Source organism: Coturnix japonica, chromosome 5 (genome assembly GCF_054131305.1).
Source record: "Coturnix japonica strain WE chromosome 5, WE-NBRP24, whole genome shotgun sequence".
Classification (NCBI taxonomy): Eukaryota; Metazoa; Chordata; class Aves; order Galliformes; family Phasianidae; genus Coturnix; species Coturnix japonica.
Window position 1 is genome coordinate 46,133,147 of NC_140667.1, and position 22,519 is coordinate 46,155,665.

Consider the following 22,519-nt stretch of genomic DNA (forward strand, 5'->3'; position numbering starts at 1 on the left):
CTCTTGAGCTTCTTTTGGTTTCGCAGCCAGATTTCAGCTGGCTCTAGCTATGAGATTTTAAGGAAAATTGTGATCATGGTTATGCTTGAAAATTTCTGAGTGAAAAAAAAACCAAACCTGTCAGGAATAACAGAAGATACTTTGAAGTAATAGAGATGATGCAGGGATGTCTGCCCCGGTGCAATTAGAGAGGAATTTCACCTTCATTTTCCAGGTACATAGCTACTTGTGACTTAACTCTTCACACCCCACAACTGCTGCAGCCCTCCTGAACTTCCCAGGAGAAATGAAATGTGCTCATCCTGACCCCTTCCAAGCTTAAAATATATCTGTTCTAACTCTTAGTATCTGTCAGTCTGATCCCCTGATATCTAAGTGAGCATGTACAATTCAAAGCACAGAAGTGCATCCACATTTAAATACCTGATATGCCACCTGCACTTTCATAGGGTTCTTACTGGTAGCACTTTTTGTCATTTCAGAATGCATTTATATACCTGGATGGCATGTAAACTGAGCTGTAGGTAAGCTGATTAACCCTCCTACTACATTTGAACACGCTGCTACATCAAGTTGCAGTGCATGAACAGCTTAAGGCATATGTACAGCATTACCAAGCACAATGGCCTGTAATTAAATAATGCTGAAACTATGACTCAAGGCCATAAGATCCAGAAGTAGTGAGTGACACTGGCTCCAGCACAGAATCACAGAATCGCAGAATCACAGAATGACCTGGGTTGGAAGGGACCTCAAGGATCGTGTAGTTCCAACCCCCCTGCCTGGCAGGGCCACCAAACATACACTTTTACTAGATCAGGTTGCCCAGGGCCCCGTCCAACCTGGCCTTGAACACCTCCAAGTTCGGGGCATCCACAACCTCCCTGGGCAGCCTGTTCCAGGCCTAACCACTCTCCTAGTAAAGAACTTCCCCCTAACATCCAACCTAAATCTTCCCTCTTTTAACTTAAAACCATTTCCCCGTGTCCTGCTATTGTCAGCCCTTTCGAAGAGTTTACTCCCCTCCTGGGAGTAAGTTCCCTTCAGGTATTGAAAGGCTGCAATGAGGTCACCCCGCAACCTTCTCTTCTCTAGGCTGCACAAGCCAAACTCCCTCAGCCTGTCCTCATAGGGAAGGACAGCATGCACAGAGAACAGGGGGGGGACCCCAATGTTCATGATGCCATGTATTAGTGTGGAAACCAAAGCACAGGGGGGGAATCATTTAATCATTTCAGGTTGTTGCCTGAAACCAGAAAAGCCTTCGTGCCCCTGACAGGCCCCCACACTTGAGGCTGCAGCCTCTCCTCACGCCGCCCCGCCTGGAAGCAGTTAACAGCCAGCAGCCTCCGCCCAGCCCAGGGCCACGCCGTGCCGGCACCACCCCCGGCTACAACCGAGCACTGAGCATGGCGGTGTGGGCCGGGCTGCTGCTGCTGTTAGTGCTGCTGCTGCTGCTGCTGCTGGCGGCGGGGCTGTACTGCTGCTACGTGCGGCTCGTCCATGCCGCCTATGACCACATCCCCAGCGCCCCGCGCGAGAGGTAAGGGCCGCCATTTCCCCTTGTCGCTGTGTCTGCAAGCCGGCAACCTGCTGAGGGCCGGCGCCTTGATGACACCTCAAGGACGGGCGTCACGATCTGCAGTTTCGAGTTGTGCTTATTTTTTTTTTCGGACGCTGAGCAGACAGGCTGTAGCAGCCGGCAGTGGTGTGTGGGAATGGCACATTGCTTAATGTCAGCGAGAAGCCCTGCACCGGCACTCACCCTATGGGGAAACCGGGTCTGGTTGCTTATCTCCGTAGTTTCAGGAGAAAATCTACTTCTGTAATCACGGTCAGAAATTAAGATGAGAGTTAGGAGGGAGCCTGTTAGATCTGAATCTGCTTGTCCTCATCTTGGGAAGTGAGTTCACATCATAAGATAATGGCAGTTGAGTAACTCTGGCTGTGATTCTTTGCCTTCTTTGGGATTTGAGGCTCAGTTGTGGTGATAGAGGAGAGGACCCTCCTCAGGAAGGTTGCTAGCACAGATGTCTCCATGCAGGAGCTTGACTATCTCTTGAGCTTCCAGTAATCATAGAATCACAGATTGGTTTGAGTTGGAAGGGACCCTTAAAAGTCATTGGTGCAGTACCTGTGCAGTAAGCACGGACACCTGCAGATAGATTGGATGCTCAGAGCCCCATCCAGCCTGTCCCTGAACAGCTTCAGGGACAAAGCATCCACCACCTCTCTAGGCAACCTCTGCCAGTGCCTCACCACCTGTATAAAAAACTTCTTCCTTATATCCAGTCTAAATCTTCAGTCTTTTAGTTTGAAACCATTCTCCCTTGTCCTATCACAACACACCCTGCTTAGAGAATCTGTCCCCTTCTGTCCTGATAGCTTTCCAAAACTATGAATGGTCACTGTACAAAACCCCCATGTCAGTACCAGCTGCACAAACACATCCACTGCTAAATACACTGCTAAATAGGGAAGATAGATCAAGTAACTTTAGCTCTGAAAAGTACGTCATAAAGAAAGGCAAAACATGGTAGTGATGTAACCTATCTGGGAGCAAGGTGGTTGTGAGAAGATGGGGCCAAACTCATCTTCAGTGTGCAACAGATGCAAGTTGCCACAAGAGAACTGCCAGTTAGCTATGAGGCAAAACATTTTTACCATGATGCTGCAGGTAGAGCTCTTCCCAGAACTTTGGTGAGCAAAACACTTTGTCATCTTACACATTTTTATAGACCAGATAGAGTGGAGGAGTCAAGCAAGAGAAGGATTGAAGGTTTCTGTAGATGTTACGTAGCCTTGTAGAGCGCTTGTTATTTTAAGTGTCTGCTGGTTCCAACAGAAATAAAACAAGAGCCTGTTTTTCCCCTATAGCTTGTTTGTACTGAAGAGGATGATAGCACAGCTGGCTGCATCTCAAATGGAAAACAGATCTTAAGCACAGCTTGCTCGATTTGAAGAGGAGCTTGGCCAAATCTTCCTTCAGATGTGTGCAAAGCCAGTGGGAATTTCCTGCTCAAGTTTGAAGGAAGAAATTGGTCTTTTGAATACAACTATTGTAGTTGAAGAATTAACCCTTTTATTCCCTTCTTTCGGTTTCTGTATCAATCAGTGCATGCTAAGTTTTTCATAAATATTTCATAGTCTTGCTCAGAAAAAAAAACACCCCAAAAAAACCTGCTGTGGGTGTGCAGCTGGGCAGGACTTTATTCTGTCTCTGCATAGTCCCCCTGGCTGTGCACCAGAGTTCCCAGCTTACCTAGGTGCTGGCTGGATACTGGCATGTTTATGTGTTATTTCTGCCTTTCCTTACAAGGAGAAAGAATACAAGCAATGCATACTGCATCCACTGAGCAACAAGTCTGTATGCCAAGTAATTGGCACAAGGGCATGTGGGGATATAAAGGGACGCTGAAATGGAGTTGGTTTTGCTCCTCGTGCTTTCCTTAGCAAAGAATCTTGAGCATGTTTGAAAAGCATTTTACTGTTGTTTCTATTAAAAATAGAGCATCTACCCAGAGCAAGCATCATTCCAAATCATTCTTTAAATCATTAGATTGCAGCAAAATGACTGCGTCTTGAATCTCACCTCACATCCTTCCACAGTCATCCTTCCCTAAGTATCTGTGCTGAGCGCTGCAATCTGTACAAAACCCTTTTGGCATCCTCATGACACTCTTAACTTCATTTTCTGCAGCTTTTTATTTGGACATCTGCCAATCTTTTGGAGAATGATGAAGAAACATGAGTTGCTACATGATCTCTTTCTGCAGTGGTAAGTTGGCGCACATCAGTAGGTTAGACTTGAGTAGTCCTGTATTAAATTGGGAACATAAGACACGGGGACGTTGAGTTACATACTAGTCATCATTGAGAGCATAGGTAGCACGACTGGATAGAGAACACTGATATTTCTCTTAGTGGCTTTATTCATTCAAGTCTGCACTAGTGCCCTGTACATGCTGCTTTGGTCCTTTGAAGCTGAACTGTGTTGGTGTTTTGTACCATTTCCTTTTCCTTTTTTGTAGGTCAAAGAAATATGGACCTATTATACGGGTTAATGCCTTTCACAGAGTCTCAGTGCTGATTTTGAGTCCTGAAGGAGTGAAGGTACTGCAGAATAAAAGAGAACAGTGGGAATCAGCCCCTTCCTCAAAAAACATGGTGTCTAATTTGGAACAGCATGGTCCAGCTAACTTGTGCCTTCTGGGAGCACAACTCTGCCAGCGTATGAAGGAGAAGTGGCCTGAACTTTTTATTTTCTTGCTTGATCAGTTGATTTACTCTGTCACTTTTCTTTAAACTTCAGATATAGCGAGTGTCCTCAATTTCTGAAAAGCAGACTATCCACGAGAGCCTAATATCTCAAAAGAACAGGCACAGGGGGGCTGAATCTTTGTAATAATTGCAGAGATAGCTTTCAGGTCACCAGGCAAAAAGTGCTACAGGCATGCAAAGCAAGTTATCAACATGGAATCTGAGTGTGAATCAGGGAATCAGGAATCAGGGCACACCAAATAATTCATGTTTTGTCTGGGAATTGAATAGTGCTCGGTACTCAACAACCTGAAATTTTATTGCAGGAGTTTTTGATGTCACCTGAGTACCCAAAGGACCGAATGGTGTACGGCCAGATCTTCAACCTGTTTGGTGTAAGGTAGGCAAAAATAACCACCTAAAGCAACTCTATCTCAAAATAAGTGAAAGACTGATAAAGACGCAGGCATGACTCTTGTTTTGAGTTAGACTGTTAATATAAATGATTAACATCATTTCAGATGTACTTAAGCAGCAAGTGCTTATTAAATTACACTGAAAGTCTATATGGCAAACCAAACATCTTCGCGATCAGGCAGGAGGTTGTGATGGATGTTATTTGCCATGATCTTATATTTGTTCAGTCAGTCTCAGAAGAGTTTTCTCAAGACCGTCATCAAACTTTTCACTTGTACGACAAACTTTCATTTGAATGCACTTGAGTTTCCTGTTCCTAAGCAAAATGGAAAAGGATGGGATGTTTTGCTGTTATCTTGATGCTCCTGAAAATAGAATAATTCAATTACATTAATTATTTGCATTACAGTTGTTTTTCAGAACCTGCACAATGAATCAGCATCCTGTTGGACTCAGCAGTCCACATGTACCATGCAAAACATAGGTATAATTCAGTTGTATCCAACAGTGATGCACTCAAAGCAGCAAAATACTTCCTGCTTATGGGAAAAATAAAAGAACGTAGATGTGGAAGAGTTTTTGATGTGACCTGACCGGTTTGGGCTGTTGAAAAGTACTGAAAAGTGCTCCTTCCCTTGTTTTCCTGGATGCTAGGTTTCTGGGGAACGGCTTGGTAACTGATCGCAACTATGAGCATTGGCACAAGCAGCGGAAGGTGATGGATCCAGCTTTCAGCAGAACGTAAGGCAAAAATCTCTGGGATCATCTGTGCCTTGCCCCTACTGTACGTTCATGATTGTCACTGTTGTTGATGAATTTTTGGTATGTAGAAAGAGAAAACCCACTTAATGTCAAAATCTTATTTTATATTGAGTATAAGACACTCTACAATGTTCCCAGACTTTCCCTGTGGGAGTGATGCCCACATAAGCTCAGTGATGGCAGGGAGTTCCCAGGGTCATGTATGTGGGAATGCTGCAATGGCTGCTTTGTCCCATTTGAAACCTCAGATATTTGAAGTGGGCAGTCCTAACCGTTCACTTGTCTGAGTGATTCCCCGTAGGAGAGAGAGATTGCTGCGGTCTGGTTTGCTTGCCTGTACAAAATAAATGCATTGCATTTAGGATCTGGAGGTTTGTCCATCTGCCTCAACATGCTCAGGCCAAAGCTCTTTGCTGTGACAGCTGTTATTTACATGGTAGGATAGAGCTGGGCGGCTGCAAGAGCACATTTTGTCAGTTCTGATTTTTAAAGCACTAAGGCAAATTTATTATAAATCTAAGGTTAAAACAACATTATATATATATATCTTTATAATTTCCTGTGAAAAATGATAATTCTGCCTGAGCAAAGATGTCCCCCCCGGAGCCCCCATCACTCATTTCTATTAATTGTTCAGCTACCTGATTGGTGTGATGGAAACTTTTAATGAGAAGGCAGAGGAGCTGATGGAGAAGCTAGAGGAAAAGGCAGATGGAAAGACAGAATTTAGCATGCTGACGATGATGAGCCGGGTGACTTTGGATGTCATTGCAAAGGTACCAGCTGTCTGCTTTCTTGTTTCCTCTGCCATTAGCAGGAGGGAAGGAAAATAATGGGATCAGGAGCTGGAGCCAGGGTACCTTTACCCAGGAACACCCCAAGAAGTGAGGCAGTAATTGTGACACACCCATTCAGGCTGAGATATAGGAAAGGAAATTTAGGAAAGGATCTATGTTGTGTAAGAGAGGCCAGCAGCATGCTGCACAGGAGGCTTTTTGCAGAAGCCCTTAAACCTTGTGACTCCGATCCCTCCAGACTAGAAGGGCACACTGCTTTTTGTTCATGGGTGCAGATTGTATTACTGTATGTCAGCATGAAATCTACCTTGCCATGGCTTTTCCCATCTTTATGCGAAACAGTTAAGGAATAAGTGGGAGTAATAACAAATATGAATTCCCCTTAAAAAAGGAGAAAGCCTAATCTAGATATCAGCCTTCCCTCACAGACTCCTGCAGGGCAAAACCTGTCCTGAGGCATTTTGTTGGGAAAAGACAGCAGTGCGAGGCAGTCCTGCTTTATCATGCCAGCTCTGCTGAGCTGGGAGGATTCAGCAATTGGCTGCTTTTTCCTTTCCCTCCCCTCAGGTGGCCTTTGGTTTGGAGTTGAATGCACTAAGTGATGACCGGACGCCATTCCCACATGCTGTGACCATGATCATGAAGGGAATGACTGAGATGCGCATCCCCTTTGTGAAGGTCTGTGTGCTTCTTGCATCCATCCTCTGTCTGCATGTCCAGCTGGAAACTGCTTCTGTATGAGGCTGGAGTCGTGTGTGGTCTTTATCTTACAGGATAAACATCATCAGTAGTTCGCTTCACTTCTATCATTCTGTCTTCTACCCACTCCCCCTCCCTCACCCCAGTGTTTTCTCTTATATGTTTTTACACTTTCAAGCCCATCACTGCAAAAGTTGGGAATTCCTTGCTGTTTGCCCAGGAAGCACTGCAGCCTTCATGCAAGGTGGAAGAAATTTGAATTTCCTTACCATAAAAAAAGTATTTAGGGCCAGAGTTCATGTGCTAAGATATTATGGGTGAAATCTGAAACAGTTAAGCTCCATAGTTTCTCAAGAAAGCTGTCATTTGGATTTTTAGAGGTCCCGGTTTCCCTTTTGGATCCAAAGGGTGGATTCTATATTTTATGCTGCAGTTTCTTTCCTCAGAAAATTGAGGAATTTTGCTCACAATGATGAAAACATTAGCCCTGACAAGGCGGGACGTCAGCGTGCACAGACTGAAGTAGTTCTCATTTTAGTCCAAACATTTCACTTTAGGAAAGTTCACTTTGTTCTGCAGAGAGCAGATGTTTAGGTGAAAAACGTCAGTGAGGTGCTCATTTAAAAAATAACACTGTCAGTGTTTTTACCAGCAAGAGGAATAAAAAGACTAAATAAATTCTGTATTCAGTACATGCCAGGAAAGCAGAAAATGATAAAGGAGGTTCGGGAGAGCGTGCGGCTGCTGCGGCGTGTGGGCAAGGAGTGCATTGAGAAGAGGAGGGAAGCCATCCAGAGTGAGAAGGAAATGCCAATGGATATTCTTACACAGATACTGAAAGGAGATGGTAGGAAGCTCATTGCTGTTGAAGTCAGTTTGTCTTTGTCTTGCTTTTCTTGATGATTGAGAAGTCTTAGTTTGGGGATGTGAACTTTGTGACTCAGTCTTCCTTTACTGTCTTCAGGACCATATGCGTTTTTTTAACACTGAAGAATCATAATATGACCTGTTTAGAAAATAACGTTCCTTGACATTAGATCAAATAATGATCACAGGTCACTGCTGAGTTGCTGTCTCCTTCCTAATCCATCTCAGGAAAACATGTTCAAAGTAGGGCAGGGTGTCCTGACTCTTTCAGCAGGAGGACAAAGACATTTCCTAATCTCATTCATTTTTCTGTCTTGACAGCTCTGGAGGAAACTAGAGATGATGAAAACATTCTGGACAACTTTATCACTTTCTTTGTTGCGGGTTAGTAGCTGCTTTAATATTTGGATATGTTGTGTGGAAAGCAATAATCATTCTTGTGCTGCCTACACAACTGTTATTGGTTTTGCTCAGTCTTTGTGATGCTGTTGTGACCAGGAGTCACTTGTTTGGAAAACAGCATCATTATACTGATGTAAGAACAGCTGAGCAAAGTCTGAAAAAAACACTTAGTTTTCTCACAGTCAAATGATGTTTTATCCTTGTTCTGTTATACCAGCATAGTGAATAAAGCCAGGCTGATGTTGCAGGGAACAGTTTTGCCTACTGGGGTGCAAGGCTTCTTTGTATAGTTTTGGCCCTTCCTTCTCGTCTCCTGATAAATCCCACTGAAAGCATCTTAATGAATACGTTGCATTCATATTTGCTTCTCAGTAGGGTTATGTGTCCAGTAATAGGACAGTGACTGAATCATGCAGGCCTCTTGTGAGTGTTAGTGCTGATCATGCTGATAGGCAGTTTATAACCAGTCGATCATGAATACAAAAACTACAGCCGTGAATTGATCAAGATAGCTGGAGTTTTTAACAGTTGTGCTGTGTTGTAATTCTTGGAAGGTCTTTATCATTTCCCTTTTAGTGTTTCATTTGATTTCTTAAATACTTGAAATTCATTGTTTGGGGCATGATTTTTAAAGTGTCTTGTTGACAATAACAAAACTAAAGCTTCTTACTATCATCTTATTATTTCATACCTTTGAACTGATTCTTTATGTTTCTAGGTCATGAAACCACTGCCAATCAGTTGTCATTTACAGTAATGGCACTGTCTCAGCATCCTGAAATAATGGAAAGGTATGTGTACTCTCATTCATTGTTGGTTTCGTGGTGAACCTAATTATATGGATTATTAAAAACTTAAGATAAATTCTAGCCTCCTTTCCAAAATAGACAAATTCATAGTTCAGTATATCTGACAATGGAAAGCAAGCTGAGGGATGAATTATTCCAGTTCCATCTAAGTGATGTTTATTTAAAGATGGTCAAGAGTGCTGCGTGGTTCCATTGTACTGTGTGCGCACTACTGCATCCTGTTATAAGGCACAGGTTCAAGCAGGCTGGCTGGGAATCAGTAGGAATTCTGCCCAAGGATGAAAGTCAAAGTCCAACTCAATATCTGGAAAGTAAAAAAGTACTTTTTGTACTTTGTGTCTGCAACTAACATTTTTTAATTTCTCTGCAGAGTTCAAGCTGAAGTGGATGAAGTCCTTGGTGCTAAGAGAAACATTGAGTATGAGGATCTTGGCAAACTGAAGTATTTATCACAGGTACTGTAGAAGTGAGGTAAGATACCAGTCAGAGCTGTTTGGTAGCACTCCTGCCATGTCATGTGACTACCGACAGGAGCCCCATACTTTAAGATTTTAGGAGCAACACCAAAATGAGAAACTGATGGCATTTGTCCTCAGAGAGTAAGCAAGCAGGTAGAGAGCTGTCTGCGGCAGCTCAGCCTTGATGGGGAGGATGCTTCTTGGATTTCATTTTGAAACCTGAGGATTCCTTTTCTTCTCACTTGCATTATTACTAAGCAGGGAGCTGGAGTGGAGTTGCTTAATCCCTGCATGTTTAAGCTGAAACTGTAGTCGTATTTTAAGAAGGGCTTGCAATGTAGAGCCCAACCTTTGCGTAAGTCCCACGCAGTTCCCAAAATCTCAGTTCTATTTTTGTTTGATTGCTATTAAAGCATTTCCAACTATGATCTCACCATAGTGCATAAACCAAGTGAGGTTTGAAGACTTCCAAAAATATTGGCTAGTTTTTTGCAATTTCAGTTCTTTATTTTTCAGTTGTTAAACCTTCTTCGGTCACTGAGTGGGGAAAAAGAAACCAAACAGATGTTTGGTCCTAAAAGAAATCTTGTGTGTAGAAAGTTGGTAATGAACTGTAAAGCCAGGGCTTGGCTACTTGCCAGCATTTGTGTTGAGTATTTTTTTTTTTACAAGATAAGAGATACCAGTAACCCTAAGGAGAGGCTGAATAGACAGTCCTGACAGCTACTCCCCTTGCTTCCATTTCCCTGTAATTTTAGTAATCTACTATCATTGCTTTTCTCTTAAACTGCTCTTTCGAGACTCATGTTTGCCATTTCCTGTCCCTCAAATTGCTGAGCTTTGGTGGTAGATGAATTCAAAAGTGCATTTCTTGTAAAGAAAAGACATCACTGTGCGCTTACAGAAATCAGCAGGTTTCTCCAGGCTTGTCCAAACGTCATCACAATTACATCACTCCAATTAGGACTAGGTATCTAAGCCTTTCAGTGTTAAGACAGATTACATGAAGGCCTCTCAAGGCAGACAGTTTATTTAGCAGAACAAGCTTGGATCTGTACAAGCAAAGTCACAGTCACCATTAGTCAGAGAGCTAGTCTGCCTGTGGAGGATCAGAGACCATGGGACTCCTCTCTTTCAAGCAATTTCGAATCCTTTTGTCCATGCTTCTTTTTCATTAATTCATTCTTCCATACCCACTGTTAATTGCATTTGCAATGCGATGCTAATGTGCGCTGTTAATTAGGCTTCACTTTCATGAAATAAGCCATTCTTACAGCTCAATGCCATCAAAAGAAATGGTCGCATTTCACTTTTTCTTCTCACTGTTACCTATTCATTTTTTTTGCCAGGTTGTTTTTGTCGCTTTGGTGCTGTGACCTGGCACAGCTCCCTGAGCACCAGAGAAAGCATAAAAGCGGGGGCAGGAATATGGCACTGAGAGTGGGAAGGAGATAGCAGCAGCCACCCACACTGGTGGCAGCAGCTCTGAGCACAGCTCCTCGGGTGCATGAACTTCATTCACTCTCAGATACTCCCTTTGAATTTCCTTCCCAGTAATATTTCACCTGCTTGTTTTCCCAAGTTTAGGTGTTAGATTTGCTGTATGCATGATGCTTGCCACTTGTTTCTTTCTGTAATTTCTATATCAGTGATAATAAAGAACCAGAATGAAAGTCTATAGGAGTAATTAATTTCATTTCTGCACTGTATTAACTAACTGACCTCTCGTGCTTTTTGCTGACACAGGTTCTGAAGGAATCAATGCGACTGTACCCACCTGTGCCAGGGACAGTACGTTGGACAGGGAAGGAGACTGTCATTGAAGGTGTCAGGATTCCTGCGAACACAACACTAATTGTAAGTCTTGCAGTAGCATTCCCCATCAGCAGCTCTTAGCTTAGATCCACATGTAACAGTATCAGAGCCCACAGTACTCCATGACCACTCCTATTGACCATTCAGTGAAATTTTGTCTGGAAATCAGATATGAATTGGGTTGGTTTTGCCTTGGGGGGGTGCAATATAGTTGTGCTTTTGCAGCTGCGACAGCAAAGAGTCATTTTCAGTGAGCTTCTGCTGACTAATGGAGATCTACTTTCTTGGCAGTTCAGCACATATATCATGGGGCGGATGGAACGGTACTTCAAGGATCCACTCTCTTTCAATCCAGATCGATTTAGCAAAGATGCACCTAAGTGAGTTTCTTTTTACTTCCAGATTATTAAATATATAATATTTAATACCTAATACTTCAAGGGGAAGAAAGCAAAGGAAAACTTTTCCCATTCCCTGGCAATTAACACTGAAGCTTTATCCAAATGCAAATGGAGAACAGCAATGTACAACTTTTATTTAGAAGTTCATTAGACCACACAGAACTTTGTAAAGAAGACCAGTGCAAATATTATTTAATATTATGTTAACGTTAATATTTAATATTTATGTTATTTAATATTTATGAGGTCAAAACTAGATTGGGACAAAGCCAGGCTGATTATTTGCTGTAATGCAAAACAAGGATTTAATGCATGACAACCTTTACCCAGGGAGCTCGAAGTGGGTGGTAGTGTGATGGAAATATCAGGACAGTTTGTGCTGAAGCCCTTACATCTAACTACTTTGTGGGCCAGGAGCTTTATTTCAGATGAGAGCTATTCTGATCTCCTGGACCAAACACCCCTTGCTTATGTAGTTCAGATGTGCATGCAGGAGCAGCAGTTGGATGAATCGTATCCTCGTGATAGGCTGGAGAGCATTTAAGGTGTGCTTGAAATACAGCTTAGAAATAAAGTTTGTATGCAGCAATACTCTGAGCTGAGCCAGTAGAGCCCTATTTAGAGCACTGTTCAGAGCTCTGCTGGCTCTGAACCAAAACATTTAGATTTGGAGATTGTCTTGACAGTTCAGCTGGGCGGGATGGCACTCAACCATTACCTTGCTGTAGCATTGAAGGTTTTTTTTTTCAGAATGACAGTTTTGATTGTTCTTCTTTGTAGGCCATATTACTCCTATTTTCCATTCTCACTGGGACCCCGCTCCTGTATTGGGCAGGTGTTTGCACAGGTGAGCACACCTGTAGTGAGGCTCTGTTAGTGAGCTCTGGGCCAGCTTATAGTATACTGGTACTTTGACCCTACTGATAGTGCACTAACCCTCTGCCCTTCAAAGGGAAGGTGCCCAGCATGCCCGTGACAGAGGACTTATGTACCTTGCAATCAGAAATGTGCTATGAGTTTATCTAAGCGTTGGTGCTCAAAATCATGACATTAATATGGTTGAATCACCATACAGAGTTCGTACATAAACACAAGGACAGATCTTTGTGTCTGTCATTTGTCTTCATATCTGGGAAGCTGTGTTCTTCCTTCCCATTCCCACAGCCAAACTGCATTAATAAATAAATCTGTATTGACAAAGCAGTAAGATATAGCACGCTAAATTTCAGCAGCTCCTGTCGAATCTGTATTTGCTGTCAATGATAACGAGTTTGCTTTTCTTCTTAACAGATGGAGGCTAAAGTGGTGATGGCAAAATTGCTGCAGAGGTTTGAATTCCAGCTTGTACCAGGACAGAGTTTTAAACTCTTGGATACTGGAACCCTTAGGCCACTAGATGGAGTAATGTGTAAGTTAAAGCCAAGGAGCTCTCCTAAAGGTTTTTAGGTGTAGCCATCAGGAAATGGGAGTGGTTGAGTTCCATCAGGTGTTGAAGATTTTTCCCACTAATCAGAGGTTAGATTTTTCAGGCACCTTTAGATGATTGCTAGACAGAAAAAATCCTAACTTCCTCATCATTTACTGAAGAAAACCTCAGGAGATTTGTGTTAGAGATGTTTGGAAATCTTTGACATACAGCAGGGCTAGAAGTGAATGCCTAAAGTCAAATGCTGCTTAAACTGACTTTGCCTTGAAGAAATGCATGAGCACCTTGAGCCAAAGGCAAGAGAATATCCTGCAGCTGCCCCAAAACTGCTTGTTCTGGGCTGGCTATCAGCCTGGCTCCGCTATAGGAAAAATGATACTGTGAAAATCCAGAAATACGTGGATGCCTAATGTGATTTTAGGCATAAAATCTGCCATGAAGTGAACTCATGACCCTTAGCACTGTTGGTGTTAACACCTTTCTGAGAGAGAGAACTCAGAGCGTACACTGTCAAGTTTCTGTGTTGGGTTCCACACCAGGAGAGTGACTTCTTAGATATTGCTCTGGTTTGCTTGTGTTGTGCATCACCTCGTTCAGACCAGCAGAGGGATAACAGGCCATTAAGACCGGTGCTGCTTTTGGCAACATCAGCGCTGCTGTGCTGTATACTAATATACTCAGAGGTAACAGCACTTGTGCTGCTAGGGCTTTAGGCTGCCTGTAGACCAGCTCTGCAATCCCTTTGGTGGAAATCTGCTCATATTCTCTTATGCATTAATAAAACCTGATGTGGAAACCCGAGGACTTGCCTTGGGATGTGTGTGCTTGGAGCAGGTTTTAGGGTGCATGATATGCAGTGCCAGTGGGGTTAGGTGTGCAAAGGGCTGGGTTTGGAGATATCCAAGGGAGGGATGGATCTTGGCAGTGCTGGGGGCCCTGAGGGAGCTGTGAAGAGGAGCACAGACCACCTGGCATGGGATTCAGCTGCCTCCGCCCTATGAGTGCGTTGGAATGTGTTAGGGGCAGTAAGCAACACATTCCCTTCTGCTCCCTTCTGTAATTCAAGGACTGGGGCAGATAAGGGGGTGGTGCCACACTGATGTCCTGCAGCAAACCCCAGTGCCATCCAGCTGCCCAGGGATGGCTGCACAAACTCTCCTGTCCCCCCAGCCAGCAGCGTCTGCAGGGCTGTCGCCTGTAAGTGTGATCACCTTCCAGCAGATGGCAAGCTCTCATTGGTGATGCATTGAGCAGCAGCAGTGCTACTCAGTCCTGAGGTTCAGGAGAGACCCAGGGCTGCAGCTTCGTGCACACCACAGAGGACAGTTTCTCTTTGCTCCCTCTCCTACATACACAGGTGTCTGCCAGGATCCCAGCCAGGAACCCGGGTGAGAGCACCCATAGCAAGGTACATTCCCAAATTGCAGTGCCTGAAGCTTCCCCGTGTTCTGACGGATGGCAGCTGCAGGTTTCTTTGATCAGAGCTGTAAACTCTGCCTACCCCTTCTGGATTGTTGCCCAGAGCTTTCATGTGTGTGAGGAGTTTCCCTTAGGATTTCTCCCCAGCTTTTTATGCTAACCCAGGAGCTTGATCCTTCCCCTTTTAGATCACTTTGGCAAGCAAGTAAAAGGAGAAGCAGGGAAAAAGCCACTGCCCAGTCTCTTGGGATGGGAGAGAACCAAGCAGGGGACAGGCACCCAGAGGAGCTCTGTTTTGTAGGGGGAAACAATTCTCTTTATATGGAGATGGAGAGACTTTCTTATCCTTGCTGGTCTGGAGGACCACAGTTCTGCACCCACAGCCAGCACAGCCAGCATCAGTGCCAGGAGGGAACAGCCCCTGGGGGAATGAATGCAGACAGAGAAGCAAACAATTATACTATTCTGTGTCTGTGAGTCTTCTCTAATAGGCCTTGATATTGTTATGATGGTGAGGACATGCTGAAATTAAATAACACTGCATTCAGCTGGCATCTATTCCCTTGGAAACACAGGTACAAATGCATGTAAGGACTCTCCGGTGACAATGAATATTCATTAATATGACACAGAAGCACACTTGATTTGAAAATAAGGACAGTAATTAAAGAGCTATTAAGGTTAAAAAGCAAAGGAGTTGCGTTGGGATCGGGCTGTAACTGATCCGTGCACAGAATCGGGCCAGAGTTTCTGGCTCATTTTACTTGGCTCATCATGGGATGCTGTGGGCTCTGCCCGCCCCCTGCTCTCAGCTGTACATTGCCTGAACATTTAGGGTTTGGTCTCCATCCCACTGTGCTGCTGCTGCTCATATCCACTCTTGCGTGTTTCTCTATTGAGAGGAAATCATCCCGTGCCATTCTATGGCGTCCCTTCTCATTCCATCGCATTGCATCACACCTCATTCCGTAGTATCCCGTACCATCTCACCTCTTCCCTTCTGGGAGGCGACTCCGCTCCGCGACACCCGCAGGTGCCGGAGCCGCCCTGGGCGCCGCCCGCCCGCCCCTCCCGGCCTCTCCCTGCCCGCTCCGCCCCTCGGCTCCGTTCATCTCCCGGCGTGGCGGAGCTCGGCACGGCGCTGCCCCGCTCCCACCATGCAGGCAGCCGGGCGGCTGCGGGCCGCGGTGCTGAGCGCGGCTTTGCTGGCGCTGTCGGCGCTGGCGCTGCTGCTGCTGCCGGCACTACGGGCGGGCTCGGCGCTGCCGCCGGGTTTGCTGGAGGAGCTGCGGCAGCGGCGGCGCGACCTGCGGCGGCTGGAGGCGGGCGGGGCGGCGGAGGAGGGAGGGCTGAGCTGCGGGGACGTGCGGAGGGCGGCGGGCACCGCGACGGTGCTGGGCTCCGGCTTCACCAAGGTGGTGGTGCGGGCGGCGCTGGAGGGTGGCGGGGACGTGGCGCTGAAGTCGGTCCACGGAGCGGGTCGGGAGGTGCGGCAGTGCGAGCAGCGGTACGGGGCGCCCGACGGCTGCCGACGGCTGGCCGCGTATAAACTGCTGAAGGAGGTGACGCTGCTGCGGCTCCTGCGGCATCCCGGCATCGTACAGGTACGGGGGGGGGTCGGGGCTGCCGGCTGCGGGGTGAGACGGGACGGGATGGGGCCGCTGACGGCCGCTTCTCTCTGCAGCTGCACGGGCAGTGTTATGACAGCGGTGGAGAGCCCGAAGCCGGGGTTACGGCCGTGCTGGAGCTGGGAGCCCCACTGGAGATGATCCAGCTTCTGCAGACCCCCTGGGAGGAGAGATTCAAAGTAAGGAAACAGAACGCGGCGGGGGCGGCGGGGGGATTTCAGAGCTCGAAGTGAGTGAATGTGAGAAGTGCCCGATGGCCGCTGGGCGGGCGGGGCTGTCAAACTGCCGCTGTGCGCTCCTGCCGACGGAACTCCGCTCATCCTGTTTCACCCCTTCGAAAGGGCGTGAGAGCAGCCCCAGCCCGGAGTTTGCTGGGTGCCTCCTGTAAAGCATCTCACTCGGGCTGAGGCGCTGAGTAGTACCAGCGTCCTATTCTGTATTTCTGGCTCTCCCGCTGTGTTGTCCCACTCTACAGAGGGGTTTTATAGCAAGGCAGTGACTCTTTGCGAGCCCTCTGTGTTCTGAGTGGAGCCTTCAGGTACTGCTGGGGCACGAGTACTGCTGAGCACCTTTCTTTACGCTGCAGGAATGCATCCCTGTCCATGAACTCTGCATCAGTTCCAAGCGCGATGCAGAAGCTCTCCAGGAGCTCGGTTGGGTTCTGATTGCTTTACAGAGTGCCTTAAGGTCTCTGCTGGGGGTTCACTGCTGCTTGTTTTCTTCATGGGAGGAAAGGAAGCATCAGGTAGAAGACTGCACACCTTGATGGCAGTAAGAAACATTTGGGGCAAGAGAAAAATGGCAAAGCTCTGCGAGCAAAACCCTGTTTGCCTGTGGCATGTGGTGCTGGGAAGGAGCCTCACCATGTAGTGGGGACTGTGGCATCTGTAACTGCTGATGTGAGATGATGAGCTGGGTTTGAATGTCTCCAGGGACAAAGCATCCACCACCTCTCTGGGCAACATGTGCCAGTGCCTCACCACCCTTATAAAAAACTTCTTCCTTATATCCAGTCTTTTAGTTTGAAACCATTCTCCCTTGTTCTATCACAACAGACCCTGCTTAAAGAGTCTGTTCCCCTCTATCCTGATAGCTTCCAAAATGGTCATTGACTGCACAAAACCCCCATGTCGGTACCAGCTGCACAAACACTTCCACTGCTAAATACCCAAGGGAGGAAAGATCAAATACCTCCAGCTCTGAAAAGTACTCTATAAAGTAATGTAAAGCAGGGCGCTTTTAGCTACTGAAAGGAGTGGCATTAAGATTTGGTGAGCTGACTCTTACTGTCTGGTCCTGTTTCCTAATGAGAGCGTCTAAAATGATGGGATTTCCCCTCTAACGAGCTCCATCAGATCCCAGAGGTGCTGTGAACGTTCCAAGCCTAGATTGCTACCTGAGGCGAGAGGGGAGCTCAGTGTGCCCACGCATGCGTGGTGGTGACACAGCTTCTGGTGCTGGGCTCCTGGCACGGAGGGAGAAATGCTGCAGTGCTCAACCTGAGGGCTGCTTTGGTTTTATAACACTTCTAGTTCTGGTTTGTCCGATCATTATTCAGCAAGCATTACGCTTGATCAGGTATTGTCTGAGCTTCCCCTGCGGCCAGAAAGTTGCCATAAAAGCAAAGAGCTGGCAATAGATACATTGCATGATTTGGCTGCTTCTTCAGAAGCGTGATTGCGTGCCCAAATTCATGCTGCTGAGTGATGCAGCAATGCCTGAATCTGGTATTAATGACCATGGGGCCTCGGTCTGTATGGAGCAGCATGGGGGAAGGGAGGGGTACACATTAATTCTGTGCCAGAGTGAGGAAAAACCCTTCTGATTTCAGCTAGAGAATCAATACAGCTCGTGGAACGTGAGGGCTGCTATTGTTTTCCTCACAGCTCTCTCTTCCAGTTCAAAGTGGCAAAAAATGCTGCTAAACTACTTACTGCAGTCAAATCCCATGGTAATGTTGATAATAAATTTTGTTTAGCATGCATATAATTACCTTTTAAGTACTGTGTGCCTTTTTGCCTTTAATTTCATTGGTTGCCCTCCCCTTTGTTCTACTTGCAACTTAATAGCTGTTTTTCATCTGTTTTTCCCATGCATATTCATCTTCCCTTTCTCAGATTTGCTTGGGCCTTGTGGAGCTGCTGTTTTACTTGGCACACTCCCCCCTGGGCTCAATAGTCCTCTTGGACTTCCAGCCGAGGCAGTTTGTTATGGTGGATGGGAACCTCAAAGTGACAGACATGGATGATGCCAGCACCGAGGAGCTGTCATGTGAGGAGGATAATGACTGCACACTTGACTTCCCCACAAAAAGCTTTCCTCTGCAGTGCTCTTCAGCTGGGAAGTGCGAAGGAATAAACGAGAAGAGGAATCTCTTCAATGCATATCGGTATGTGCAGGTGGTGTGGGCTCACGTAATGCCACGTGCTGTTCTTCCACATGCACTTCTCCCTCAGCTTTGTTAGGTGGTAGCTAAGGATGGCTTTGAAGCAAATTGATTTTCCTTACAAGGCAGGAAAATGGTCGTGCTGTTGCCTGGTGAGGAAGCAGGCCCCATTTTGCTGCTGCTGCTTGTTTCCAATGCCCTCCAGGAACTTGCCCCAAAGGCTGCACCTGTGAACTGGTTTGCCAAACAAGTCCTCCTGAAAGCTGAGGCTCTGGGAGCCTGAGGGCTATGTTTGCTAAAGGCAGCTCAGTTATCTGCCCAAGTGCACCAGCTCTGGCCCACTGCTGCTGGGAACAGGCTGATTCGCCTCTACCTTGGGCTCTGGGTCTCTATGAAATGGTGGGAAGCTGTAGGATCACCATGGGTAGTGGGCTGAGACTGCTGCAGGCCACTGAGTCACTCTCACTTGGTTTTCCAGGGTTAATAATAATACCCAGTCCCTTCAGGGCATGGGAAAGGTCTTGCATGAGCCTTCTTTTTTAGAGATGTTTATTATGATTTTTATTATTTGTTATATTGTAATGGGAAATCCATTACTTGAAAGTCGACCTTGGGAGTGAGGGAAAACTCAATTGCTGGAGCCTTTACAAACCAGATTTCAAGCAGTGTGTGTGCATGAAGCATGCTGTAAGGACTGAGCTTTCAGATGGAGCTGGACTCAGTGACCCTCATGGGTCCTTTCCAACTCAGAATGTTCTGTGATTCAGACCAGCTCTTGAGAACAGTCTGGGAGATGCCAATGAAGTGTTCAGACATACCTCAGAGACCAGTGCTGACTCAGTGGTTGCTTATGGATAATCAAGTCACAGGAAAGGTAGACAGTCACAGGGGGAGTTAAGCTGCTGTGTTCTAATCAGTCTATGGGATTTTTGCAGGTATTTTTTCACCTATCTTCTGCCACACTCTGCACCACCAGCTCTGCAGCCCTTTTTGAGTGATATTTTGAATGCAACAGGTATCGTCTCATATTTGTAAACTAAGCTTTCTTTATTAGAAGACTCTAGATGGCACGTCATGGAATTACTTGTCTTTATGATCTTTTCTTTCAATGCAGGTAACTTACGATATGGAATAAATGAAACCCTTAGAGCTTTTGAAAAGGTTTTACATCTGTACAAGTCTGGGCTCTATCTGCAGAAAAGACCTATTCTTTTAAAAGGTATGGGAATTCGAGTGCGTTACCTGACATAGGGAGTCACTCAGCCACCTAAATTTTGGAGGAGTAAAGGTGGCTTCAGAATGGAAATCTCTTAGTGTGTGTGAAATTTGCAGTTCCGAACAAAGATATCCAGTCATGCACTGAAGAGCAAGCAACTTTAACAGGAAACCATGACATTTTCCTATGCCAACTACCCTTTGGTATAGCAACTGACCCTGCTGCAGTGTGTCAAAACAGTCACCATCCTAGCCATGCATGAAGGTGGGGAGAGACACTTAATCAACTCAGCAATAGCCTTAACACGGCCTGCTTGGGCTTGTTGGGTCAATCTATCACTATCCCGTTTCCTTTTAGAGTTTCTCCCAAGTGCAAAATACTAAGTTCATTTTCCAGGTAGTCTCTGAAGGTGCATCTGGTGTTTCCCCATGTGCCATCTTTGTGTTCCCAGACTACATCTTCCTGAGGGGCTTCCGAACAGAAGAAGCAGAGGCCTACAAATGCTGGCCTTCCTACAGCCACCTGGGCTGCCTGCTGTCTGTCCACAGCCCCGAGGAGGCCGCTGCCATTTGTAGCTCCCAGCCACAGTGTCAGAGTTTCATCATCACCCAGCAGAGAACATGGACAGGTGAGCTGGGGATGGGTTTGCTGTCATCTTGCCATGTGGTGCCATGTTGCTTTGGTCTCTGTCCTCCTCTATGGTGCTGTGTAACGTTGGGTGTGTATAAATGCTGCCTATCTTATTTAGATCAGAAGTCTTCTGTGATGGGAAAATGAGGATGCCTAGAGTGTTTAATCGTAGAATGGCTTGGGATGAAAGGGACTTTAAAGCCCATTCAGCTTCAGCTCCCTGCCATGGTCTGTTTGCTGCCCACCATACCAGGCTGCCCAGAGCCCCATCCAGCCTGGCCAGGGATGGGGCACACACAGCTTCTGTGGGCAGCCTGTTAGTGAGGAGAAGAGAAATTCTATCTTCCTTCTCTAGGCTCTTCCCTCTATACTCTTTCTGCACAGGTTTATTGTCTAACAGTTACTTACTTCATACAGAGGTGGCTTCATTTTGGTGTTACACTAAGTAGTTCTTGCGGTATATGTAGTTTGCAGAAAGCTGCTGGTTTTTCTGAGATGAAAGAAGTTGTGCAAAAGTAGGTGGTTACTATTGTTGTAATTAAAAGGCTCACTGCTTACAAGTTGTTATCCCCTTTATCAAAACTAAAGCCCCAAACCAGTGGATTTCAAAAGTATCCCTGTAATTAGCTCTGATTACAGCCTTTTATAGCTAGCATGTTTTCGGAATTATTATAAATTACCTCATTTAGCTGACACTTCAATCCTGGGCTAAATTATTAAGCTTAAAGTAAGACGCTAAATGAGATAAATGGGTGTTTTCAGTGTCAGAGCTGAAGAATCATGTCTCACTGGCTCACAGCAAAGCCAAAAATGCTACTTTTCCATGGATCTGTGTGCAATCAGTATATGGCTGATGCCAAAGTAAAAGCACTGTGCTGGTGCAATGTCAGTCTCTCGTGACCACTTCCAGGCTCTGTGAGTATGAAACCCATTTACAGTGGGGTGGTGTGACAGCTATGTTTCTGTGCCTTTGGGGATAAATAGAGTGGGTCGAGGTGAACCAATCTCTTCTGTTAAACTTGTGTCTGTATTTCTTTCCAGGATGCCCACTCGCCTCATTTCAGAGCAGTCCAACTGATTTAATACCGGATACTACTGCTGTAGTCTATATTAAACGATCAGCTTCCTTAGGGAGAAGACTTTAAAGACAATGAGATCATATAAAACAATCCTGGGAGGAACAAATCATTGGGGAGAAGTTCATCTCCTGGAAGGAATGACATTCTTTATTTTACTTGGGTTGTGATCTCCCTGCCAGCTCAGATTGAGTCAAATGCTGCTGTCTCCTTGATCAAAGCTCCAATTTCTTGTTGCAGAACGCTCCTTCCCCGCAGCCCCACTAGCTTGTTTAGCTGTTCCCACACTGCTGTTCCACATAAGCAATCTCAGTTTTAGTCAAATGTGGCCAGGCTCTGCAATACCTGGCCTTGCTGCTTCAGTAGTCAGCTTTTCAGCCAAAAAATAGCAATAGCTGCAGGGACCTGGCTGGAGTAAGCCCAGTTTGCTCAGCAGACTCCAAATAACTTAGAGATAACACACGCTGGAGAATGTAGCGGCTCCTCCTGCAGCTGCCAACAAGGTTTTCACACCACTGCAGATGGAAGGGCTTCAGGTTGGGGTCCATATCCAGAGCTGAAGCTGTGAATGGCCTTCTGAGAAGGGTCATGGCTCAGCTCCTTTGTGTCAGAGAAGGGAGGCAGTGTGGAGTTCAGCTCTGGAACCCAGTGTCAGGGTGCTTGGATGCAGGATTTGGGTTTGACCAGGTGTGATTTGCAATGCCGGCTCCCATGTATCAACCTTGAAGGTTTTTCTGTTACTTTCTGTGAAAGAGCGAGACGTTCAAATTATTTATGTACAAAGTGTTACTCTGTATGGTAAAGAATGACTATGTTTATTCTAAGCATGCTGTGAATAGTTTTTTCTTTTGTAATTGGCTACGTTTTAATGCAACCAAATGCAAGCGTTTCCCACCTTCATCTCTCCCAGCATCGCTACCCATTCCTGAAGATAACCTGTGAGCACACACCTGCACATGCTCCTCCCTGGGCTGTCTGCAGGCACTGCCCTTTTCCAGCACGCTAAGAAAAAGCCCAACTCACTGCTGAGCTCCCCCTGTTACAGGGCAAG

At 45.9% G+C, this 22,519-nt stretch overlaps 2 protein-coding genes across 5 annotated transcripts; both read left to right on the plus strand.

Annotated features, from left to right (window-relative positions):
- Positions 1 to 1,394: 1,394 nt before the first annotated feature.
- CYP46A1 (cytochrome P450 family 46 subfamily A member 1) lies at positions 1,395 to 13,914 on the plus strand. Of its 4 annotated transcripts, none has more exons than XR_014947264.1 (15): positions 1,395 to 1,543; positions 3,701 to 3,778; positions 4,032 to 4,113; positions 4,587 to 4,660; positions 5,332 to 5,418; positions 6,077 to 6,215; positions 6,804 to 6,914; positions 7,626 to 7,782; positions 8,124 to 8,186; positions 8,923 to 8,995; positions 9,384 to 9,484; positions 11,218 to 11,328; positions 11,578 to 11,666; positions 12,468 to 12,534; positions 12,978 to 13,914. XR_014947264.1 is itself a non-coding variant. In XM_015865681.3 (15 exons), the coding sequence occupies exons 1-15, from the start codon at positions 1,410 to 1,412 to the stop codon at positions 13,131 to 13,133; spliced, it is 1,506 nt and encodes a 501-aa protein (XP_015721167.2). In that variant the 5' UTR covers positions 1,395 to 1,409; the 3' UTR covers positions 13,134 to 13,914. The 4 variants fall into 4 exon arrangements, 3 of the variants coding, with proteins under 3 accessions (XP_015721167.2, XP_085406672.1, XP_085406671.1); XM_015865681.3 differs by having other exon boundaries at positions 9,384 to 9,468; XM_085550546.1 differs by lacking the exon at positions 6,077 to 6,215 and having other exon boundaries at positions 9,384 to 9,468.
- A 1,441-nt stretch (positions 13,915 to 15,355) lies between these two features.
- On the plus strand, positions 15,356 to 22,292 carry LOC107315363 (extracellular tyrosine-protein kinase PKDCC-like). Its single transcript, XM_015865680.3, has 7 exons — positions 15,356 to 16,136; positions 16,217 to 16,339; positions 18,278 to 18,549; positions 19,482 to 19,561; positions 19,661 to 19,765; positions 20,214 to 20,390; positions 21,434 to 22,292. The coding sequence occupies exons 1-7, from the start codon at positions 15,456 to 15,458 to the stop codon at positions 21,535 to 21,537; spliced, it is 1,542 nt and encodes a 513-aa protein (XP_015721166.2). The 5' UTR covers positions 15,356 to 15,455; the 3' UTR covers positions 21,538 to 22,292.
- Positions 22,293 to 22,519: the final 227 nt, after the last annotated feature.